Source organism: Lepisma saccharinum, chromosome 2 (assembly GCF_977018435.1).
Source record: "Lepisma saccharinum chromosome 2, izLepSacc3.1, whole genome shotgun sequence".
Lineage (NCBI taxonomy): Eukaryota > Metazoa > Arthropoda > Insecta > Zygentoma > Lepismatidae > Lepisma > Lepisma saccharinum.
In genome coordinates this window covers 180788520-180814181 of record NC_139230.1, presented here as the reverse complement: position 1 = coordinate 180814181, position 25662 = coordinate 180788520, and the positions used below count along the sequence as shown (strand labels likewise).

Below are 25662 nucleotides of genomic sequence, written 5' to 3'. Positions count from 1 at the left end.
CATAGCCAGAGCCCAAAGCATGATGCCTTAGACTGTATGGCCATGGTGCAGGACATTGTACAACAAAGCAAATGCAAAAAAATGAATCTAAACTGTCTGACAGTTACCTCCAAATACAAAATAAAAATATTGGAAACAGTATATAATTGACTGCAATTCTTATGTTAATGGAAATTTACAATCATTATTTATGCTACTTGTTTATGGTTAAGTGAAAGATATGCAAATACATTATATGCATCTACAGGGTTTCATAGAATTTCACTGATTAAAATGAAACTTCCCAAATAACTTGTACCTCCATTTATCTTCAATAGATCTGAGAAGTAATGAAGGTATAGATGTACATTTGTACTGGAAACCACCGGATATCTAGAGGGACTGTGTATGATTGATTGATTGGTTTGCTTTACTTTGCTTTGATTTTTGTGCCACTTTTGGCTAATTTGCGAAGATGGGGATGAGGGATGATATGATGAAATTGATGAATGAATGGACACTCACAAACATCCATGTCCAGGCTGGGATTTTACTCTGGACCCCTGCCATCGTAGCATGATGTGATAATCGCTCTCATATTTTCTCGTTTTCTCCCTCTAATATTTTCACTTAGATTGTGTAGAGAGATCTAATCACTGTTAATAAATACTATTATATTCTTTATAAAAAAAAAGCATTATCAAACTGATGAAAGTTTCAAGAAATGATGGGGAGACATTATATTTTATGTAAATAAATATATCAGTGACAAAGTAAAGGTGTTTAAAACTATTGCACCTACTGAACGAAGACTAACATTGTAGGACAAAACTGCAGAAGTTCATACTAATGTTAGACCAAGTGTTTCATATGCTATCCAATATTTTTCAGTACACGTGTATTCAATTCAAAAGAATATGTGCAGTGAAAAGTTTAGTTAAGAACCATGAATTTTGTTTAGATTATGTTTTCCTTTACTTGGAGTAAATATAAGTTCAGTTTCCATATCAGAGGTAAAACATGTATATAATTACACCTCAAAATACACAGGACTGGGAATTTCAGGGGATATGGACCCACCCACACATGAAAACAGTGAGATGGGATGTAGTTTCTTTCCCCACTAAACATTCATCAAAGCTATTGCCCTCCCAATCAAGAGGGTGTGCACACACCTATGCCTATTTCTAAGAACAAATGTACATACACATAAGAGGTGTGTTCAAAAAAAGACTGAACTCTTGCTGTTCTTGCTCTCATGACACACACTTTCAACAATAATCCCCTAAAGTACTCCCCCCCAGCATCAATACACCATCATTTCTTCCAATTTTGGAACACCTGCTGGAACACATTTTCTTCAATGGCACGCAGTATGCTCGTCGCATTTTCCTGAATTTCCTCGATGTGATTTTTTACCAGATAACTTGTGAACAGGAGAGATGTGTGAGGTGGAGAATTGTCATGATGCAACATAGACGACTGATTCCCCCACAGTTCAGGCCTCTTCCTACGCACAGAATCTCTCAATCATGTTAGAATTCTCTGGAAGACTTCCTTGTTTACCGTCTGACAAGGTGGTACAAATTCATGATGTACAACGTGTTTACAATCAAAAAACACAACCATCATCACCTTGATTTTTGACAGACTCATCCGAGTTTTCTTTGGTCGAGGAGACCCTTTCCCGACCCATTTCAAAGACTGCCTCTTCTTTTACACATTGTATCCATAAACCCATGTCTCATTTCCTGTTACGATGTTCTTGAGAAAGTTTTCATCCACATTTGCATTTGCAAGCAGTTCCTGACAGACTTGAACTCGATTCTGCTTCTGGTCATCTGTGAACAAATGTAGCACGAATTTGCACAGATGTAATGCATGTCAAGGATCCTACAGTTATACCAACTTCTTCAGCAACCTCACGGACAGTTAAATGACGATTTTCACGAATCACAGCATGAACAATCTCAACATGTTGGTCGTCCAGCCCTTGGATCTTTGGCAATCGAACACCTGCCCTCCTTAAAGTGCTTAAACCAATCATAGCACTGCCTTTGGCTCATGCAGTCATCCCTGTATGCTTGGTTAAGCATTATGAACGTTTCCGTAAAAGTTTTCCAAAGTATTACACAAAATTTCACACACGCGCGTTGTTGCTGCAACTCCTTCATTGTTGCTTTGTCACTAATCCGACGAGCCGCTTGTGCATGACCTCATTCAATCGGCTGCTACTCGACAACTAACGCATAGATCGGAACCCAGTAAAAGGTAATCTCTTACCAAGATATGCTGCTAGGTGTGCATGATAGCCAGATCATGCCATCTACAACAGTTTGCGCGCTATTAAAAAGTTCGGTCTTTTTTTTAACATACCTCGTATATCCACTATCATACCTGTTCAAGTGTTTGGCTTGGTAAGTGATCATCCACAGTCTTCAGTCTATATTTCTGCTTGGCCAAGCTTCTCATTTCACCATATGTCTTCCAGTCATGCAAAGCAACTGTTGTTAGATTGTAGAATGTCTGGTCCAAGTAATGTTCAACATAACCTGAAGAGAACACAAATGGTCAAAATGAATAAAAAAAATAAGCAAGAAAATATAACAAAACAAGTTTCTGAAACAAACAGTTTTAAAAAGTAATGCAATACTTGTTAATTTTGAGACATCAATAATGATTTTCACAATGGCCATTCTCTTTTTTATTAGTCCCTAATCCTCTACAAGCCACGATGTATATTCTCATTTTCAACTGTAGTTTAAGATTTCCATTTACAATTATCAAGTTCTATTGAGAGCTCCATGTCCTTGTCATGTAATCATAATAATATATTTCTAAATTAAGTGGGCAAGTCAACCCCATACCAACAATGAGTTTTTCTAGAAGTTAAATCGATCACAGTGGAACTTCATTTACATGTTACTCCAGGACTTTTGGACAAGGAACTTGAAATGTGGTAAAAAAATATGGAAAGTAATACTAATACCTTGTTGCATTGGAACACAAAAATTGCATGTATAATGTGGGGAAATATAAAATGCAGAAACTAGACGTGGGGTTCCACTGTAAAATAACTAAACACAATACACACATTCACAGACACTTCTGGGTTGTAACAACTCCATTAACTTTCAATGCAATCTCTACACTCTCAATAATAAAAGCCAAGGATGTACTTGGACACTCAGCACAAGTAAGGACAAAATACAGGACTTGCACTAAAAGACTGTGCTTCCAGGTGGCCACAGACAAGTTTGCAACAATGTAGTCTCAAGTGTGCACTTTGAGGAAGTGTCTCAATAACCATATAGGTTAACAGTCTGAAGACTTGACTAACATAAAGTGGACTTAAAACACCAACTCAATCAATCAATCAACCAACCAACTTGACTAACATCTGTGTTCTTACTCCCATTGCATATGAAGTAAAAATTCAATTGTATACATTTTTAAATACAGTGCTTTTCACTGTTGAGTCTTCTGTGAAGTGGCGGCTAACATGCCAGGTGGTGGGAGGGCATCTGCCACCATTCAGACCCACAGCTGTCCACTGACCTTGGCACTGGATGCATAATGGCTTCATTATCCAGATAGCTGGTGTCCAGTTTCACATGTTTGTGAAGTGTTAAGGAGTTAATGAGTGTTTTAGATTGTTTTGTTTTAGTTTACATATTACTGGTGCTTTTCTGCTGTCTAATAATGCCACGTACAATGTAAAACAACACATTTTTATGTATGACTTTTACATCATTACGAATTCTTGTAGGGAAGTCAGAAGGCATTTGGTAGCAGAATTCTCAGATGTTCCTGTTCCACACAGAGACAATGTTCGAGAACTTATGAGCAAATTTAGGGAAACATTGTCTGTTCTTGATCAGAAGCGAAGGGGAAATGGCATGTGCTTATTGGGGAGAAACTAGATGACGTTGAAGCACGATTGGAACACACTTTTCAAAAATCCCTCCAGCACCTTGCACAAGAAACAGACAATTGCATGATGTCTGCATGGCGAGCTACCACGCTTTTAAATTTGAAGCCATACATTAGAAGAATTGAAAGAAAATATCAGGAGAGAAATTGAAGCAATTTCAGAAGAGGAACTGATATGTTGGCTGAGTATCACTGTATCAAAATTTCACAAAGCCCTATTCTCTGCTGTTACTGAAAGGATGGAGAATGGAAGTATAGCTAGCTTTCCATCACCAGCTGATAAGTACAGGGTGTCAAACAGTACATGAAAAGCTCATAACTCAGAGTTCAAGTGATCAAAGAATGCTTGCTTAATTTTGACTATTCAAACTTTAGAAAAAAATACCAATTTTCCATATAGAATTTGAAAAAAATATTGTAAATTGTGACATATTTACATTTGCAAACAATTTAAAATAAACTTTATTCACTATAAAATATATTTGAAGTGTGAATTAAACTTTGAATATAAGTAATTTGTGATATTATCGTACTGTCAAAAGTGTGTTCTTTTATGTATGTAATATAAGAAATAATATGAACATCAAAAACTGTAATTATTGTATGCATTAGTTACCTTTTATATTTATGTATCTGTCAAAGAACCTTATAGGTTTCAAATCCAACAAGGGCGAGAAGTCTTGAATTCCTACTTTGAAAGGATTTCTGTCATCTAGCTGAAGATGGGAATGTACATGAAGTCTCAAATCAGTTTCGATTTCATGACAAAGAGGAACTAAAACCTGAAATAAATATGGTAATATATCTTATCTGTGCATAGCGAAGAACTGAATTCAACTTTACCATTTTGCATGGAAAGATGTGCTCATGCGACCACCTGTATTTATGAAGAATTTTCAAACAACTATATTTAAAGAAAACAATGTTCAAAATTTGAACTTGATTTTACATGATACAAAAATGTACCTTTCCCTTTTAGTGAAAATATTAGTGTATGTAATGAAAACAACACACAATCCAAGATACAAAATAATATCTGACTTAACAAGAAAACATTCATTGCTCATTGCTTGAGTATCAGAACCTAATGAATATCAGTAAACATGCATGACAGAAGTTCAAACCTGTTCTTTGAAATATCCATGTACTTCTTTTTCAAATATATCCTTCAAAACTTCAGGTGATGAATTATGCTTTGTTGAATCTATTGCCACAACACAATCTCGAAGAGCACCGAATATATACTGAAACAAAGATGAAGTAAATTAACTCTCAACATGTAATATTAGACAAGCATTATTTTATTACACATAAATACTCCATCTTGTCATGATATTCAGTTTTTCTGAAAATGAAAACTATAAGAATGTTTAATAGTGCCACTATTTTAGTAATTTCAACTTGCATATTTCTATCATCCAGCAGCATGCGGAGTACACAAAGCATACCCATAACACAGAAAGAAAAAATTACACATGTTTTTCACCTTCCCCAAACATGAAAATTTAACAATTATCGCACCGAAAGCACTTCCACTGCAAGAAATTCTGATTTCTGCATGAACACGATGCTGCCTGTCTCCTGTAGCCTAGCCTGGCCTTCCTGAAGGCTGTCCCAAATGATCCAGATTGTAACCCATCCGATCCACTTTTCTGCTGATTTCTGCAAGCTGTTTGCTACCCTAGAAATTGGCTCAGATCAGCCCCGACCACATGTTTGGGTCTGCCCATGCTCACTCACTTATTTCCCTGTTCTAAGTATCAAGGGTACACTCGAAATCTAAGGAAACGCCCCCCCTTACGGTTATGCAACCCTGAATTTTATATCATATAGTTTCGCCAGGAAGAGCAGCTCGCGAGAAGCATAGTGTTTCCAACTCTTGAATCTAGCCACAGATTCACGCGACCGGGTGGAGATCTTGCTTTCCTCTTGATTTGATTTCAAAGGACAACAAGTTTATTTTGAGAATGTCTCTGGTAATAATAACAAGTGTTATTAACATTTATGCTTGAGGTTTTTATTATTCTTTTACTACTTCCAAACAAAAATGTGAAGAAAGAAGGTATCACGGATTTCATTATCGCTCGGATACTTGACACCTCCCATGAGAGAGTCCTGCAGACGAAAATATAGCATTATGACTAATTCTGTTATCTATTTCAGAAAAAATCCCCTTCCGATAGCCTAAAGTCGCCTTGTAATCAAGCGGTCCTAGATACAATTCCCACTGGTGGCCCACCACTCTAGATCATAAGTTCAGTTTCCATTAATGTATCTGTGCATAAATTGAAATAAAATAAATTCTTAAAAATTTACGTGTGCTCGGAACAACCCTTGAAAGGCAAAAGTAAAATGACGTGGAAGTTGTGATTGGTTTTTACATCACTCACTAATGGGGACCCCCGAACTCCATTGCTGCAGTTATTCTTTTCGAGATCTTTTTCTCGTTGGTCCTGCCACCATAGGTAAGTCCAAAGAGAAGATCCTGACCCCCATAACCACCTACACATTTTTTTTTTTTTGGTTTTGCAATAACGCTTTCGGCACTTTTTCTTCAGAGTTATTCTTTTTGCTTTTAAATGCTTGGCGACATCTGTTCTAGAAAAAGTTCCACGAAGTTTGTTTCAAGTGTAAATGCATCTGGACATACAGTGTGGAGTGGGATTCGAACAACAAATATGAGCTTCCGTCGCGAATCGAACCAGCGCTCCTTTGATTATGTTTTCTTTCCACGTTTATTAAAATTTGCTTCCTTCAGCCTACTTCCGATTGTCGTATATTTCAATTCGTATTAGTTCTTTTCCCGTTTTTTTTTCATTTGCATTGTTCGAGCCGTGATAACTATCTCTCTTAATCTGGTTATTCAAATACTCTTTATACTTTTTTTCCTTTTCTTTTCCCTTCGCACTCATTACAGATTCGGTGTCGCACTTTTCCATATTTTCAGTAATTTAATTCTCCTGTGTATAATTCCTTTGACTATTTTCAATTTGCCCTTAGTCCGAATCAAGAAAATATGTTAGGAAATGTTTCCCGTGTAGATCTTATTGTATGGCGGTGTATAATTGATGCCGGCTTTTTCTTGCGATAAGGGTTTTGAAAGTGCAAGGGTCTCATTCATTAACCATGGTGGGAAGGGAGGGGAGCGAAGAGGTGCCAGAAACCTTCCAGATGGAATATGCTTGAAACGAAAAGTAGGTGCAGCTTTTGACCGTACTCTTCCATCAGCAGGTGGGGTGCTGAGAAGGCTACCTGCGAGCGAGGGGGAGGGTGTGGCGAGCAACACTGCCACAGCGAGTCGCTGTAAATGATTTCATCGTCTGTGCTGGGTGAAACCGGTTCTTAGTGCTCCTATACTTTTCCGATACATTTCTGCCAGCCTTTTTAGCGAAGCGAGGTCATATGTTCCAGATTCGAACTTTGGTTAGGAATGAATGTATCACTGAGTTTGTCCCGTCACAATTTTATAAATTGATAATTCATCCGTATTATCGCGATTAACTCAAGAGGAAGAAGAGTGATGTAAAATAACCGAAATAGAAATTCATGCATTCGTGACTGGTGCTAGTGTAACGACGAAGTTAACTCTTTATAAATGATCAAATATGTAGCTCTTGCGCTCAAATACACTTATACCTTGAAAAAAAAATCCAACTCATTGCTGATCTCTTACTACATTTGGAATACAGCCAAGAGCAATGTAAAGCAATGCAATTACATTGTGAATGTTTCACATCCTATAGTCTTTCTTTTTCTTGTAGCGGGGGCGGGGGTTCATTCATTTCAAATATCTAGGAAAGGATTTAGCAGCAATCCGTGATATACTTAAATATCATAAAATGCTGCGTAGCCAGGGTTCTTGTGTCCTAGCCTCTGATAATTATGAGTTTTTCTTTTTCGTTGTTTCTTCAATCTTCATCAATTTCCCTGAAGCATCATTCATCCTCTATCGCCATTGGCTATATGTAAAAGTTGACATAAAATGAGTAAAATTCGAAAAGAAAACACAAGGATCTGCTTTTCTCATAGCTCGCCAAACATGCACATTCCCGTATTTTATGCTTTCAGCGCTATCATTATTCTTAGCAGGCAATGGAATTGAAGCAACTCTCACAACTAACGTAAACTACAAGTCACTCAGGCATGACAATTCTCGCGGGCAAAGTGATTTTTTTTTTATTAGCACGTGGTAGCGCAATAACTATCTTCTGGCCTCCTAGATTTAAATCCGAACTTTTTATTCCAGCTGAGTGATTGACTCACAATTTTGCCATTGAAGGTTTGGGTTGTGTTTGGGTTGTATTTGGGTTATACGTATTGTGTTTTTGGTGCGCTAGGAAAAAGCAATCCCAAAGGTTCTCAATGAACAGAAAATTGTGTGTTTTCCCTCTCTCTCTTCCAACTCTGTCTCTATCTCTCACCCCACGTCCCCACTATTTAGGTAAACTGTTTTCCGAAGACTATCCACATTGAAAATAATATTCCCCAATTGTTTTGATATAGGGCATTTCTATTGCTCTGAACGAATTATCTCCGTGAGAGGACTAGGGGCTCCCCGATGGCGCAGTGGTAGAGTCGTCACCTTTTAATCAAGGGTTCCCAGGTTAGATACCCGGTAGAGGCACATAGTGGTTCGGAACCCACTATAAACTGTAGGTCCAGTCCCAATTAGCCTTTCTGTGCACAAAGTGAACTTAAAAAACAACAATTCAATTCAATTCAATTGAATCATCTTATCAATATTTTTAAATCTGCATGCACCTGCTTAATTTAATAGATTATACATTTATATTCATTGCGGGCATAAATGTGAGAGAAAACGATGCATTTTTTTCAGGGAATCCATGAGTCAATAATAATGTATATTTTACGGTTTATACTCTATTATATTGCATTGATTCAATAGTATTCTTATTTTCTAAAGCAAGCGTGAGTTTCTTTGCACACACCACGCAGGCCCTGCTTGATGTAAATCTCCCATGCAGTAACGTCACGGTTGCCTTTGGCACCACGCATTGGTTTTAATTCGAGCCCCGGTGGCTGCTTCGTTCGAGATCCTGCAGCAGTTTTACTCGTATCTATGCCTTGAGCATGTCACTTGCAACGGAACCTATAAAATGAAACTTTCTGCATCGGAATGGGCGTGAAACTCTACATGCACCAATGATAAGGTGTGGACGATTCATGCGTCAGGCGTTGGATTCGGTGTTACGAGGAAGAAGGTGACCAAGGAATGAAGTCAAGACCCAACAAAGGCCGGCCACGCATTGGTTTTAATTCGAGCCCCGGTGGCTGCTTCGTTCGAGATCCTGCAGCAGTTTTACTCGTATCTATGCCTTGAGCATGTCACTTGCAACGGAACCTATAAAATGAAACTTTCTGCATCGGAATGGGCGTGAAACTCTACATGCACCAATGATAAGGTGTGGACGATTCATGCGTCAGGCGTTGGATTCGGTGTTACGAGGAAGAAGGTGACCAAGGAATGAAGTCAAGACCCAACAAAGGCCGGCCGAGGAAGACAACCAGGGAAAAAGATGCAGGCATCATTGAGATGAGCAAGGGCAATCCCTTCATGGCTGCAACGAAGATTTGCCAAGAGTTGAAACTGGAGTGCCATGCTGCAACAGTTCGACACCGTCGAGCGGCAAAAAATGAAGCAATGGCGCATTTCCATCACGAAGCACGGATCAGTTTTGCTTTACAATATTTACCAGCTCCTCAAGAAATTTGGCAGAATGTAATTTTGAGCGACGAGAAAGTATTTTCGTCTGACGAAAATTGTCAGGTTTATGTTTGTAGGCGCAAGAACACTCGCTACGGCTACGAGAACATTTCTACCCATCCTAGGAGCGGCAGGATATCCGTGGCGGTGTGGGGATGGATTGGTGGAAGTGTGATCGAGAATAAATTCACAGGAATACGTCGCAGTGCTGGAAAACCACATGCTTCCCAGCGTGCGAGAGAGACATCCTGAAGATGAGATTCCTCACGAGACTTTCGATCAAGACAACAGCAGCGTCCATACATCGAAAGCGACCACCACCTGGTTTAATCAGCAGCCAGGAATTTCAAGAGTAGATTGGCCAGCGAAGTCTTTCAATCGAAAACTTTTCGCCGTTGATGGTGAGAGAGTGGGAACCTAGACAGCTGAGAACAAAGAAAGCTCTACTGGCTCACGTGTTTGATGTCTGGAAGAGTTTAAGGAGAAGACATCTGCTCGTGGAATCCTTGCCTCGTCGACTAGATGCAGTGCTTGAATCCAACGGCGGGTGGACACAGTATTGAAACCCAGCACGGTTTAACCGGTCCTTTTCTACATTCCAGAACAAAACTAATTACACACATCTCCGTATGCAACTTAACTTTCCAATTCTTTCTTATTGATACCTTGGGGTGCTCATGGTTACTTTTTCGCACACCTGAACCATTATATTATATTCTATAATATTAATATTCACATTAGTGAACAGATTTGATTCACATGAAATTCAAATGCACAGCACACATCCATCCATTCCTAACACTTAACTGTTAGTTACATTACACCTGTCATCTTGTCACAGTTCTAAATCAGGGGTGGGGCATCATGGTGCAGACTGTGATGGAAATTTGACTGAGTAAACAGGGCCCAAGTTGAATTACGTCATCAATTAGCAATTGCTGTTATACAAAGAGTAATTTGTAGATTGTAAGGGGAATTGTTACAGGTAATAAGTAATTTTGGAGTGGGGGGGGCTTAGATTGATAGGGAAATTATGGTGGGCGATTAATGAAGTTAGTGGGATTTTCAGGTAGCGGGATTGATAATTATTTTGGGGGGGCAGGGAATCCCAAGTCTTGTGTATTACTATTACGTCTTAGATTGCTTATTTGGAGAGAGCAATATCAACAGGAAGTTTAAAATTGGCATGGAAATTTTGTTGGGAAGTTTGAGTATTAAATTTGAGGTGGAGGGGAGGAGAATGAAGTTTTGATGAAGTGTTACGTCTTAGATTGTGAAGGGATTTCTGACGATTAAGAAATTGACAAAGATCCGGGCGGGACTCGAACCCGGAAAATTCGGTGTCTGGATCGTTAGTCCACCACTAACAGCGCTTGACCACAGAGCCGGCTCTCTTTGGTGGCCAAGCGCGTTAAGTGGTCCACTTCCGATGCCACAAAATTTTCGCGTTCGAGCCACGGCTTCAGTATTGGTATCATGGTATCAATTTAATCTAATCGTCACTCATCCTTATTAGTCGAAAGTGGCAGAAGAGCGACTTATAATAACAAAAGATACAAAAACAACTTTAACATTCTAGTAATTTCTGATCAATAAATGCGTATTAGCTTTGATTGTTGACTCTTTAAGTGCCTCCCCGATGGCGCAGTGGTAGCGTCGTCACCTTGTAAGCAAGGGGGTCCCAGGTTCGATTCCTGGTGGAGGCACATAGTGGTTCGGATTCCACTTTAAACTGTAGGTCTTGTATTATATTGATACAATATCTTCAGGAAAATAAAGCGTAAAATTGAATTCTGCCTCTGAATGAGTACATGATATTGTTTATGTTTGAAGATAATATATTAAACATGACTATCAGCATAACCAAACGCATATAATCAGATGATTTATTAGTGTTACCAGGCTAAAGGTGGGGAGTGCGGCCTGTTGCCTCTTTCATTACGGAATTCCACATGTAAAAATTGATCAGCTCTTATTGCGAGTAACCATTATAGGCTTAGACCAAATTCTGGTGTTTATATTTCAATTCACTTCCTCAATAAAATCCTTTCTCGATTGACTAGATTTTAAGCGGAGCGTCATTCAGTTGTCTGTGAGTTATCTTTTTGCAGAAGCAACAGCAGCTCGCTCGCACCCACGGTGCCCCACCCACCCGACGAGGCACGTTGTCTGGTCAGTGTAGAACAGTGACAGTGTTGCCTCTCTATTCGATCTTTGTATTCTCTTTTGCCTGCCACTACACACACATTTCAGACAATTCTTCCCATACAAAAAATCAAAAATCAGGCAACTGTTAAATGGCTCTTTTCTAGATTTTGTATTAACACTTTCCATGGTCAAGATATGTTAACTTGGCCCTCCCCGATGACGCAGTGGTAGCGTCGATGCCTTGTGATCAAGGGGTCCTGGGTTCGATACCCGGTGGAGGCACATAGTGGTTCGGATCCCACTTTAAACTGTAGGCCCAGTCCCGATTAGCCTTATTGTGCATAAAGTGGACTTAAAACACCAAATCAATCCAATATGTTAACTTGGTTCTGTTTCGTATTCCCACAATTTGGGTATTTTAACATTTTAATTTTCATCCGTTTCATGTTTGTATGAAAGAATATGGTGGGAAAATACACTACTTGAGACAATATCACTAATAATAATTGGCTGCTGCTGTGCCCGAGAGTGGTAAGCCGTCGGCTTTTGATCTCGCTGCCGAAATTCCCGGGTTCGAGTCCCGGCCTGGGTATGATTGTTTATCAGTGTTCCTTCATGAATTTATCATACACTAATCCTCATCGTTGCGATTAGCCAAAAGTAAAGTAAAAAAAGAAAGATAATAATAATAGTAATAATAATAATATGGATCTAGCCGCCCATGGTTTCTTTATGACTGTCCTTTTATCAATTTCATCGAGTCATCATTCATCCTCATTGTTGCGATTAGCCGATAAATCTTAGAGAAGCTGCGAAAAATAAGATGTAAAATAATAACAGAATTTTCTCCGCAGAAGGAAAAATTAATACTCCAGAAAACATGCAATACAGGAAAAGAGTGTCCTGTAATGTGAGTCTGTAAACCAAATGTAACTCACAAATGAAGAAGTTTACCTGAAGGTTTCATCTTCTACGAAGCAATACAGGCTTGGATGGCGCATGGTAGCGTCGTCGCCTTGTAATAAATGGGTTCCGGTGGAGGCACAAAGGGGTTCGGATCCCACTTTAAACTGTAGGTCCAGTCCCGATTAGTCATACCGTGCATTGTGGACTTAAAACACCAAATCAACAACCAACCAACCAATACATGGTTGGAAACACTACAGTTATAGGTTTGGAAAGAACTGCTCCTCTCGGGAACTACTCTACCAGGCGAAACTAGATGATAGAAAATTCCGGGTGGCATAACCGTCAGGGAGGGCGTTTCTTTCGAATTCCTGTGTACCAAAGATTTTGGTATCGTTTGCAGTGTTGACAGTAGTCAACATATATTTTTTCTGGAATGTTTAGCTTACTAGCATTTAGAAGTCAGGTGTAGATAGGCCACTGTGTTGGGTTGCAAAAAAGGACATTATAAACGATGATTGCTGATACAGGAATCAGAGAGGAGGGTAAGAATATGTCGTGGTGGAAGATTATACTTAATATATGCATAAAGTATCACATGTAAAATATTTATATGAGGTAAAAAGTAAAGTAAAGTGCTGCCCTGTGCTTAGCACCACACCATGAAGGCATACAGGGGGCATGGGGGTAACGCCCCACACTTTCGGTCGTGAGTGGGAGTGATGTGATCAGCATCACGCCCACCCCAGGGTTTCCCCCAGGTACCCATGTCATTCGATGCTGGGTGGGTGCCGGGGTCGTTTCCGACGTTAGAAAAGTTCCCAGATTTGAACCGGCCAGGGATCGAACCTGGGACCTTTAGCATGGTAGTCAGGATGCATTACCGACTGAGCCACCATGGCCACATGAGGTTAAAGTTACATTAGCTAGCAAGTTTATTTTTTCTTTTTCGTATAGGGAGGTGAGGACCACAATGGACTGACTAACTGAGGATTACGTCTTGCGTGAACACACTTAATTTGGCATCCTCACTATGTTGGGGGAAAATATGTGAACAATTTGCAAGTTTCACACAATTCTCAGAGTATGAGAGTATCTGTTTATCTTCTTTCGGGATCAACATTTTATTTGAATTCCATTGCACTTCAGCCAATAGGTTGATGAAAATGGGTGTTGACTGTTGACCTGACGATATGAATGCATCCCCCCCTCCCCTCCCTCTCTCCAGACATTTCAAGTGATGCAATTGGATGTTATATTGTGCCTAACATAATTTACAATATTTTAGCTTTTGAAGTGTTCTGGGATGTATGCGGACATATTTTCCACCTGTGCTTAATTATCTCCCATGTACAAAATATTTCATCGAGTGGCAACTCCGATTCATTCGTCCACAAGAATGTGCAGTTTTTGGGGATAGCAGACACTTGGTATTGGTACTGTGGGAGTGCAAAACAATCTGAAATAGGAGTCTGTTCCTGATTTGGAAAACTTGTTCAGGCTTGTGGGCTGAGTAGAAAAACAGTGAAACTTTATTGTTGGCCTTGTTCGTTGGTTTCCTCTGAGAAAGTGTTGTGAAATAGTAGAGGATGCTGAGATTTATCAAATTATCACATGCTACTTGAAAGTACGAATAATGATTGTACCATTTCATTCCCGTTCAATGTTCATCGCACTGCATGAAGGAAATAATCTAAGTTGAATTGTTGGACTCTACGCAGCTACTATCAGAATACATTTGCTAATATAAAAAGTCATACACATATTTTACCTCGTTGCATTTGGATAATGATACAAGGATGAGAAATTTCCCATTATAAAATTGTGAAAAGAAGTAATTTTGAATACCATGATGGCCAAAGGAGGGGGGGAGGGGTTTGGCACCCATAACCCCCTTCGGTGTGCCCATGTTGCATACCCTTGTCTAAATGTCACCGCACGCCACTGCTATCATCTGTACCTACTGCTACTTTTCCTTCTGATTTCCTATCCATTGTGTAGAGAACAATGAATGAATACCTTTTTAAAAAACTTGTAAGCAATGCATTTACGTGCATTTCAGAAGATTACACAGTTTGAACAGTTTTCCTCCCAACCTACATTTTGAGACAAATGCTAATCTTAAACATGTCTAAAAACTTTTTCATCAAAGTTACAGAATAAGGCTTTCTCTATTTAAAAAAGAGGGGAGGGGCAAATGAAATTAACAATTTCGATAATGAAAGTTAATAGTCATTTGAAACTTTCATTGACAAGTTTAAAATTTTTACTACTACATCAGCACAACACATGCACACACACACGCATGCACGCACGCACACACAAAAAAAACTTACTGATATTCTGTGGGAATCAGATTTGCTTTCATACACATTGGCAAAGTAAATTGGCAGGATCACACGATGCCAATACAGAAATGAACAATCACACGCGGTAGCTAGTTTCTCTTGGATGTCACAAATAACATCTAACTTGTCCAAAATGCTGCCTAGATTTATCAGTTCCTCTTCTCTGAAAGTTCTTCTTTGATTGGCAGTTGATAAGGCAAGATGGGTAATTAGTCTCCGTTCCTTGGTCCCTGGTCCATGTAAGGTTCGCTCAGCAAGTAATAAAGAGGAAAGAATATCTAGCCTTTTCTCACTGTATCTTTTGTCCTGGACGATGCCTTTCTGAAAATAATAATAATAATAAACACATGTAGTCACATGCTAACATGTTTTATGTAATTTACAAAATACTAACATTTTCTTATTTCTTCAGAAATCCAGACATGAACAATGACATTCAAATTTAGGGATGGGCCAATATGAAATTTTGGCCGAAATCGATAAAGTACTGATATGAAATTTATCAATACCGATAACAGATATTCTATCGATCAGATATAAAATTCCAAATGGTCCATGAAGAACCTCTTAGAAATGTTCATTGACCTTCATAATGTTTGTTTCCAAATGACTGCAATGCAAAAGAAGTTGCATATTTAGACATTTACTTTTTTAAAATGTAGGGCATGGAGTTTAGCCATTAAAATGGCAGAATTTTGCACTAAATAATAAAACATTTATAGATATATCTGATCGGTAAGATAATCGGTAATTTTACTGATAATCCGATACACCGATATGCCTATATCGGCTGATACAAATAGAGTACCAATTAATCTGTCCCATCCCTATTAATTTTATATTGATAAAAAATGTGAACTGATGTTGATGAAAATAATGAATATTTAAATGGCTGTATCAATAAATTCCTACAAGTAAACAGTACATGGTAAAGCCATGTTCAAAAATGTGTGTACTAAAAGTGTCCATCATCATAATTATTCACTTCCTTTTTTGTGTAGTGTGAGGTTTCAGAATTGGAACACACTCTCTAATACTGCCAGTACAAATTCACCCTCTGTAAGTTCATATGTTAAATTAAAGTGAATGAAAATAGTGATGGACAATTTATGTTAACATATTTTCGGACTTGACTGTATTTCACCTTGTGCTGGATGATTATTGCACTTGACTTAGCAAGTAGAGCTCTACATGACTGTAACCAACTGTCCTATCATAATCTTTTTTCTATTGAAAGAGTTTGAAGTTTCATGAAATGCAAACTTCCTTTCAACTTGCAGAAACTGCTAGTTAAAGAGAAATTTGTTCTGGATATTTGATCTGTGGAAGTTCAGTTCAGTTCCTCATATTCATAAGCTATTTTTGCCTCACAATATTTTATTGTGCACTCATACAGGAAGCAAGAAAAAAAGTTAATGAAATGCTGAAGCACAACCTACAAAGCCTAACAAAAAAAGAGGCCTCCCACTGTTGTAATGGTAATTCCATCACCTTGCAACCAAGGGGTCTTGGGTTCGATATCTGGTGTAGATACAGTACATTGCACAGTGGTTCAGATCCCACTTTAAACTGTAGGTCCAGTCCCGATTAGCCTATCTGAGCATAAATTGGGTGTAAAACTCAACAAAAAAGGAACAATGCTATCACAATCAAAACGAATTGGCCAAACCTACTCTAAGCAGATAAATACCAACACTACAGAATAAAATATAAGATTAGTATCCTGGGATAATTTCACACAACTGTGATGCTGTTTAAAACATAGGACACATTTCCTGTTTCAGTTATTAACTTCTGTACTCCACCTCTGAAAGACACCTCTCAAAGATTGTGTTAAATATATAATAATAACTGTACATAATAAAAACTATAAGTGAAAAAAAATTCTTGCTAATGAGTAATGTCAATAACTCACAATACTGGTATAAAATGGAACGTAAAATATAAGAAAGTACATCCAACTTTCCAAATTTACTATTGTCATACATGTGTCATGAGCTTCAAAATGCATAAACTAACTAACTAACTCTCTAGCCTTCTTAAACCCAAAGGTTCATGGCTGCAGCAACACAGGACTTCCATCTGTCCCTATCTTGAGCAAGATCTATATACTCTTTTCCATCTCTACCGATTTCCTTTAGGTCTATCTCAACGCTGGCCCTCCATCTTCGTCTTGGCCTTCCTATAGGTCTCTTCCCATCAGGTTTCCCAACAAGAATCCTGTGAACTCCTCTTTCCTCTCCCATTCATGTCACATGGCCTGCCCACCTAAGTCTTCTTGATTTAATTATTCTAATAATATCTGGACATGAATACAAATTATGTAGTTCTAAATTATGTAACCTTCTCCACTCACCTGTCTCCTCATCCCTTTTAGGTACAAAGATTTTCCTAAGGATCTTATTTTCAAATACTCTCAATTTGTGTTCCTCTTTCAATGTAAGGGACCAAGTTTCACACCCATATAATACTACAGGCAATATTACTGTTTTGTATATTTTAACTTTTAGTTTCTTAGATATTAAATGAGAAGACAAAAGTTTATGAAGAGAGAAGTAACATGCATTTCCTGAATTAAGCCTACTTTTTATTTCCTCTTTAATATCATTTTCATTTGTTAATATTACTCCTAAGTATTTGAATTTGGAAACTGGTTCAAACGAGTTGTTATCAATAATTAGATTTTGATTATTACCTAACACTTGGTTTCGGCCTGTAAGCATATATTTAGTTTTCTCTTTGTTAACTTCCAAACCTATCTCTTTAGCAGTTTGGAAAAATATTTTAGCATTATTCTTAATTGTATTTATATCATCCCCTAATAAGTCTACATCATCTGCATATGCTAACAACTGAGTCACACCATTTAATTTTAGTCCTTCTTTAGTTTCGTTTACCTTCCTAACAGCATATTCCAAGGCAAAATTAAAGAGCAATGGAGATAATGCATCTCCTTGTTTTAACCCATCATGAATTGTAAATTTGTCAGACACATTAATACCCACACAAATTTTACTTTCTGTTTCACTGGTGCATACTTTTATCATACTAACAAGCTTCTTAGGTATTCCAAACTCAATTAATATATTATATAATTTATCTCTTTTGACCGAGTCATATGCTTTTTTGAAATCAATGAATAGCTGATGGACATTTTGATTATATTCCCACTTTTTCTCAAGTGTCTGTCTGATGTGAAAAATTTTATCTGTGGTTGATCTGTTACGTGTAAATCCACATTGATAATCACCTATAATTTCATTAGCATATGGGGTTAGTCTTGTTAAAAGAATGTTAGATAATATTTTATATGTTGTTTAGCGTAGAGAAATTCCACGGTAATTATTGCAGTTAATTTTATCACCTTTTTTAAACACAGGAACAATTATGGATTCTTTCCACTGTTGAGGGATTTCTTCTTTATTCCATATTAAACAAATTAATTTATGAATTTGACATATTAACGAATTTCCACCATATTTAATTAACTCAGCTGGTATTAAATCAATGCCAGGTGCTTTGTTATTCTTTAGCCTTTTAATAGCATCTTTAACTTCAGTCAAGTTAGGTTCTGGAACTGCTTCAAAATGCATAATATTTTTAAAACAATGCTACTATAACATATATGTAATTCCTTCAGCTTCTAATACACTAAGTTGCAAACATCAAGACCAGTCAAAGTTTTATAAATGAAAGAAATTGGTACAACGTAGAGCTATTTACAACTGCACAATAACATACTCTGGGATCATATAGCAATACAATTGTTCATAACAATTATCACCTTCACAATTAATGCAAAATTGCTAACTCATTTATGGAGTTTCACAAAGCCTCAAAAATCCTTCATGTGTCTCATGAATTGAGCTAATATCCACAGGAAAATATTGCAACGATGATGGCAATAACAAAAATAATAAATATTAGCAATTAAAGCATCTTACCTTTGCACCAGCAATTATATTCAAAGCTTGAAAAGATAAGTGTTGCACAACATGATTAATTGATTCTGCTATGGACATGTAATGCCTATGGTACATGTGTTGAATGCCTTTCAACAATTCTATCAATTTACACAATGAAAGAACTGCAGTTTTTGTCATAGGCTTTGAGAGAGATGCATGAAGATTTGTTACTGTTTTCAGCAACTTACTAATTGCACATGCAAACTGCAATCCCTGGAAAGAAAAGAAAATTGAACATGACAGGGTGGATAGACGACGTTAACATTCAAACAAATTTCAAAGTTTTCAAGGCAAAATTTCCAAGCTAAAACATCAATAGCATGTGAAGACATTTCTCTTACTTTGACAATATTTATTACCTCCATGTCAACAATGTAAAGTCTCTAGTAGAGTCTAATATATTCAAAGATTCTACTGCAATAATGTTAGTCTTTCAAAAAGTATTTACTTCAGGCATACAAAATAAAATTTCTCCATTTTAGCACTATATTATGCACATGCTAGTATTACATATCATTCAACTAAAATGATAGAGAAAACAACGTACTCACTTAGAATAGAAATTTTGTTGAACGTACACTAGATACAAATTCAGAATTACTTGTCTAGAGTATACGCTGGCAAAATTTGGATTACATATTTGATTGATTGTTGATTTTTTACTTCACTTTTCTGCCACTTTTGGCTAATTGTGACAATGAGGATGGGTGATATGATGAAATTGATGAAGGGACACTCCCAAAGAACATCCATGCTGACGTAGGGATTAAACCCTTGGAGCCTGGCATTGTAGGACTCTTGCTAACCACTCTGCTATGGAGGGCAGTGATTACATATTTGAAATGAGCATACTGGAATTTGTTTATAATGTATGTTTACTTCTCTGATGATGTTGTTCCCCAGTGTAATCTGCCCCATCCACAATTCACTAATTCAAAATTAAGATGTGCACCAAGTTCTTATCAAGAAATCTTATCCTGTTGATTTCATTTCACTCAATCAACAGGATCTCAATTTTACATTACTGTATTTTACATTTTCCGGCATTATACATTCAATCTTCTTGGCCCCAATCAAGGCACTATTATTATTATTATTATTATTGAGTTACTTAAGTCCACTTTATGCACAGATAGGCTAATCAGGACAGACCTACAGTTTAAAGTGGAATCTGAACCAATAAGTGCCTCTACTGGGTATCAAACCTGGGGCCCCTTAATTACGATGTGATGATGTTACCATTATGCAATTGGGGAGCCCCAATCACGGCATGTTACAAAATCGTCGTGCATTTTATAGAGTTAAAGGCATACCTTCCTACAACAACAGCAGACGACGTGTGTGCATCAGTAATAGCAGCTATGTGACTCACTGATAGAAAGTCAACAGTTTGTCTAATGCCTCTTCTTTTTTCTCTCTCTTTGTTCCCTGACATTCATTTACTTAAGCAGGGTTGCTACAGTATATTGATTTTGATATTCCCTGACATTTCCAAGTTCTCCAGTCCAAAAATGAATTTTTCCCACATATGTTTATCATCATGATTTTTGCATTTGAACTTTGTGCTTTTCAATTAAATATATAATCCATTAATTATTATGAACTTTTTCACAACTTTTTTTTTAGGCAAATTTCATTCTACACACACAAGAACGCGTGAAAATTCGAAGAGTAAAATGTAAAATTACAATCGGCATCAAATGTATTGGGTGCTACAATCACTTGCATCTAGCCTTCAGGCTAAGGTAACAAGGGTACATTATTTCAACATAACATATTTCCACAATATAAAAACAACAGAAAAAGTTCATAAACCATACACAATTTTTCATTTTCTGGCGGATTTATAGTGTCATAGAAAATGCTGCTTTCTTGATTACAAATACACAGCATCTGGAGAAATTCTTGTTGCATTCGGTGCCAACAAGACTAGGATCTAAAAAATAATAGATGATAACCTCATCTTCACCAACCTTTCCGATAATTATGATCATATTGTCAATGTACTTTAGTTATCAATCAGATATCTGGACTGCAAGTTTTACTCCCTAATATCTAGTATTATAAAATGAAAATTTATTACAGAAATTCAAAGGACCCATAATTTTGCACAAGACTGAGAATCTTAAGAATGAAAGAAACAAGTTTCTAAACTGAATCTTTTTTGGGGAGTGGAATCACAAGAACCGAATCCTGAAGTGGAAGTGAACTGCATGTTCATTTTGCAACTTTTTCTCTTGCAGACTCCAAAATGAACGTAAATTCAAGATGATTCTGCAAAATTCCCTGACATATCCCTGTTTTCCAGGTGCGTAGCAACCCTGGTCCTTGAAGAACCTGAATGATTCACTAACCTCCTTAATAAATGAGTGTTACAATATGACTGCTGTGCTAAAGCTGTATTTTACTTTTCTAAAAAGTAAGGCATGGAGATTATCCATAAAAATTAGAACAAAGTGGCAGAATATTGCATTAAATTATAAGATACTTATAGATATATCAGAAGTGAACTGCATGTTCATTTTGCAACTTTTTCTCTTGCAGACTCCAAAATGAACGTAAATTCAAGATGATTCTGCAAAATTCCCTGACATATCCCTGTTTTCCAGGTGCGTAGCAACCCTGTTAAGACAACTTCATACTCAGATGCACTAATCAGGATCGGATGTACAGTTTTAAAGTGGGATACGAACCACTGTGCAATGTGGCAATATGGTTATCCCAGTGTACCAGGACAACTCGCTTGCTTATTCATGGGGCTTGAATGATGGTGCTTTGTTTGATGACCAATCTGAAACATTCAAGCATTTCAACTGGCCCACAAAAACCTTATTCTGTACACACAATTGAATTGTATTGGGACTTATTAGAGCAACAAGTAAAATGCTGGCAATGCCATCTGTGAAATCTTGGAGGAACTGTGTCATTGTTTTATGGACAAGAGGAAGAGTATTTATGTTCTGTACATCAGGAAACTCATGTAGTCCTTGCCAGACCAATTTGTATTTGTTATTCATCTCAAAGAGGTGTCATGCACTATTAAGTACATTTCAGTCAGGGGTGTCTGGTGGGTTTACTATCTGCATTAGAAACAATTACTTCCATTTTTTATAAACTAACCTGCAGAAATAGATTACATCTATTATTAAGGTCCTCCAATCTAAGATGAGCTGAATGCTGCTTTAGACTACTTTCCATCTGAACCATCCAGGAGCAAATCTGCAAATATTTTACATTATGTAGCATTTCATGTAAAAGCACACATTTGCATTATCAAACTAGTTACTTTCCAATACCAATACACTGAAGATTTCCCCCACTACACCCAACTATCCTTGGCAACAAAGGTAAATTATAATCAGTGGTAGGTTGTCAATAATGGATTTTGGCAAATACCAATAAAGTACTGATATAAAATTTACTGATACCAATCCGATATAAAATTCTAAATGGTCCTTGAAGAACCTGAATGATTCACTAACCTCCTTAATAAATGAGTGTTACAATATGACTGCTGTGCTAAAGCTGTATTTTACTTTTCTAAAAAGTAAGGCATGGAGATTATCCATAAAAATTAGAACAAAGTGGCAGAATATTGCATTAAATTATAAGATACTTATAGATATATCAGATCAGTAAAATTATCAGTAATTTTACCACTAAACCAATGCACCAATATGTCTATATCTGCCAATACTGATAGAGTACTGATTAATATCCCATTCCTAATCATTATAATAGTCACATTTGTCACACAAATACTTCTTAAATGTATGGAGTAAGTAACACTTTGAGTTTTTGAAATGTCATGAGTAGACAATAATTGACTTCAGATCTAACTATTGTGAAACTGATAGTATTTACTTAACTTATCAAGAAAATCTTTTAAGTATTCATTACTGGTTTACCACAAAGAGTTATAATTTACTGAAAAACCTTCTGATTTTGTTATTCTCACTTTGCAAAAGAATAATGCATTGAATGGTTTTCAGAGGTTCTTATATAATTTCTAGTAAATATTCTGAGTTCAAATATTAGTTACGTAAAACAACTAACTTTTTTCTATGATGAGACATATAGGATAACAGGTGTTTCAAAATGCATTAACAAAGGATGAAAAATGAAAATTCAATTGAGTCAACGGTGAAACAGTGTATTTTTGTGAAAATAAATTAGTGTGAAAAGTTAATGATTTATTATTTTAATAACATTAACTAGAGGAAAATATTGTTTATCATTATAAATTATCATAATCTTTCATGCTAGTATTTTAGTAATAATAAAGAAAGAGTAGATTTATTTGCATTCTCACAAAGCAAAAGTACAATTCTCACATTGCCTAAGACAACACAATTTTAAAGGAAAGGCATCATCTATATCACTGCACAATTACATAAGGCTGGTGCATGTCGTGGGGCCTACTTTGATGAGTAATGATTATTATTATTATGCAATCAAACTCTTGAATTTTCTTCTCTGATCCAAAAAAGACAATTTTCCATGGGATGTGATATTTTATGTACTTACACCGATTTTCACTAACCTGGATGTAATATGTCTGTGTATCTTTTAGAAGACTTTGATTTCTCTGTTGCAAAAAATTCTGTCTATTGCTCTTCACTGTCTGCTGAGTTTTCTTGTCTATTAACTTTGCTTCCTGCGGTAAATGTGCAAGGAGAAACTGCTCTGGAAACCAAACAACATTCCCAACAAGCGTCACAGCAGGAATCTGAAATCAGTCCACATAAAAGTATAAAATAGAGCAAACAACAAAAAAGAATAGCACTATGGGGGAACTATAACTACACTCACACAAGGAGAGTGCCACCTGCCACAAGGTAGTATGAATAATTTTGTGTGTGTTTTTTTAATATTCACAATACACTAAAGTAAACTTCATGTTACAACAACACATCTGAGGGCCAAAGCAAGTGTTTTTTTGTTGATGAGCACATAAGATTTAGATTTCCATCATATTTACCTAGTTTTCTTTCTCCTTTCTACTAGCTCCCCAGTTATCTCATGATGTGGGTCAAAATCTAGAATTTTGAGTTGCCATTAGGGATCAAGCCTAAGAGTGCTTGTTTGAGTTTAATTTTTAAGTCTACTTTATGCACAGAAGGCAAATTGCAACTGGGGATACAGTTTAAAGCACAATCCGAATGACCATGTGCCTCCACCAGGTACTCCTTGATTGCAAGGAGATGATGTTACCACTATACCATCGGGGAGGCCATTGAGACTACTTGCACTGAAGACAAAGAGCATCAACCATTAGGCTACATGGGAGCCAATTTACATGGAGCTTTTTAAAAATCTTTTGATGTTTTAAATATTTTCTTCTCACATTGAAAGTCCTGTTACATGAATTGCTTGTCAATCTTTCCCATAAGTTCCAACCACAGATGAGACAACACTGTACTGTTGTGTATACATATATTGTAGTAAAACACTGGATCAAAATGTATTTTCACTAGCCTAAAACCATACACAAACTGATCTTCATAATAAAAATCAGTACATTTGATTGATTTGCTTTATTTTACTTCACTTTTTGTGCCACTTTTGGCTAATTTGTGAAGATGGGGATGATGGATGATATGATGAAATTGATGAATGGACACTCACAAATGCCCAGGCTGGGATTTGAACCCAGGACCCCTGGCGTCATAGTGCAATGTGATAACCACTCTGCCATGGGGGCTGGCAAAATCAGTACATGTTTGTCTTTAAGTTCACTTCATGCTTTGAGAGGCTAATCAGGATTAGATCTATAGTTTTACACAGGATTTGAACTACAGAAATTGGTACTTCCTCCAAGAATCTATACTGAGACTACATTCTTACAAGATGAATGTCAATGAACAATTAGATTGTTCAGCAGTATAAACTAAATCTGACTACTGTGTAAAATTAGCAAGCAAATGAATGTATTCTAACTGGCAGCATTTCAGTAGTATAAGCATAGATTTGAACATTGCCAGAAAAAATATTTAACACAGAGGAATCTCAATTTTATAACATGTCACTTTATTGGGACCATGAAATAATACAGGAAAATGTAAACATCTGGCAATAAAAATCAGGATTTTACTGTATCGTAAGGTTGCAATTTCATACTGTGGTTAATTTCAATTTAGAAATCTAGTAGGTGGCAGCTGAGATGCACAGACAATTTCATTTGTATCATTCAATATACTGTATACTTTCAAGAATTAAAGTAAAATTGAGCTATCCATAGTACTACAGTTTCTAACCCCACTGCCTTGTAATTAAAAGTTCCCTTGCTCAATATTTTATTCATGATTGGGAAAAGAGAGACGCGGTAGTATATAAATACGGAGAAACTAGTACTCACTTTTATCCGCGAAGCTGTTTTTTCTTCTTTTTCGATTAATTTCAGTGGCCACTGCCACCATCCTCGTTGGAACTTGCTGCGCTGTTGCTTGGCGTGCGTCTTTTGTTCGTAGTTCTCTGGCTGCCGTTAGGTGCGCTGTGCGTCTTGGTACGTCGTCTGCTATTTCCGGGCGATAACTGCTGCAGTAGTGGAATCCAAGTATGGTGCGCTTGCCCGCTATCGATGTTTAGTTCGTGCGGGAAGTGCATTATGGCGTGCGTTTCCTTGATTTTGGTGTCTATGAGCGTGTGGGCAGTGTGT

The 25662-nt window shown here is 37.1% G+C and overlaps 1 protein-coding gene across 1 annotated transcript in view; it reads right to left on the bottom strand.

The window, feature by feature from the left end:
* Nucleotides 1–25662, bottom strand: part of SWIP (strumpellin and WASH-interacting protein) — a 70677-nt gene that overhangs the window by 24685 nt on the left and 20330 nt on the right. The window contains exons 7-13 of the mRNA XM_083117768.1: nt 23548–23733; nt 22125–22223; nt 18984–19217; nt 15028–15360; nt 5037–5156; nt 4529–4694; nt 2377–2531 (exon numbers count right to left, since the gene is read on the bottom strand). Of these exons, the coding sequence (XP_082973894.1) occupies nt 2377–2531; nt 4529–4694; nt 5037–5156; nt 15028–15360; nt 18984–19217; nt 22125–22223; nt 23548–23733 (1293 nt within the window). The remainder of the gene's footprint in view (nt 1–2376; nt 2532–4528; nt 4695–5036; nt 5157–15027; nt 15361–18983; nt 19218–22124; nt 22224–23547; nt 23734–25662) is intronic.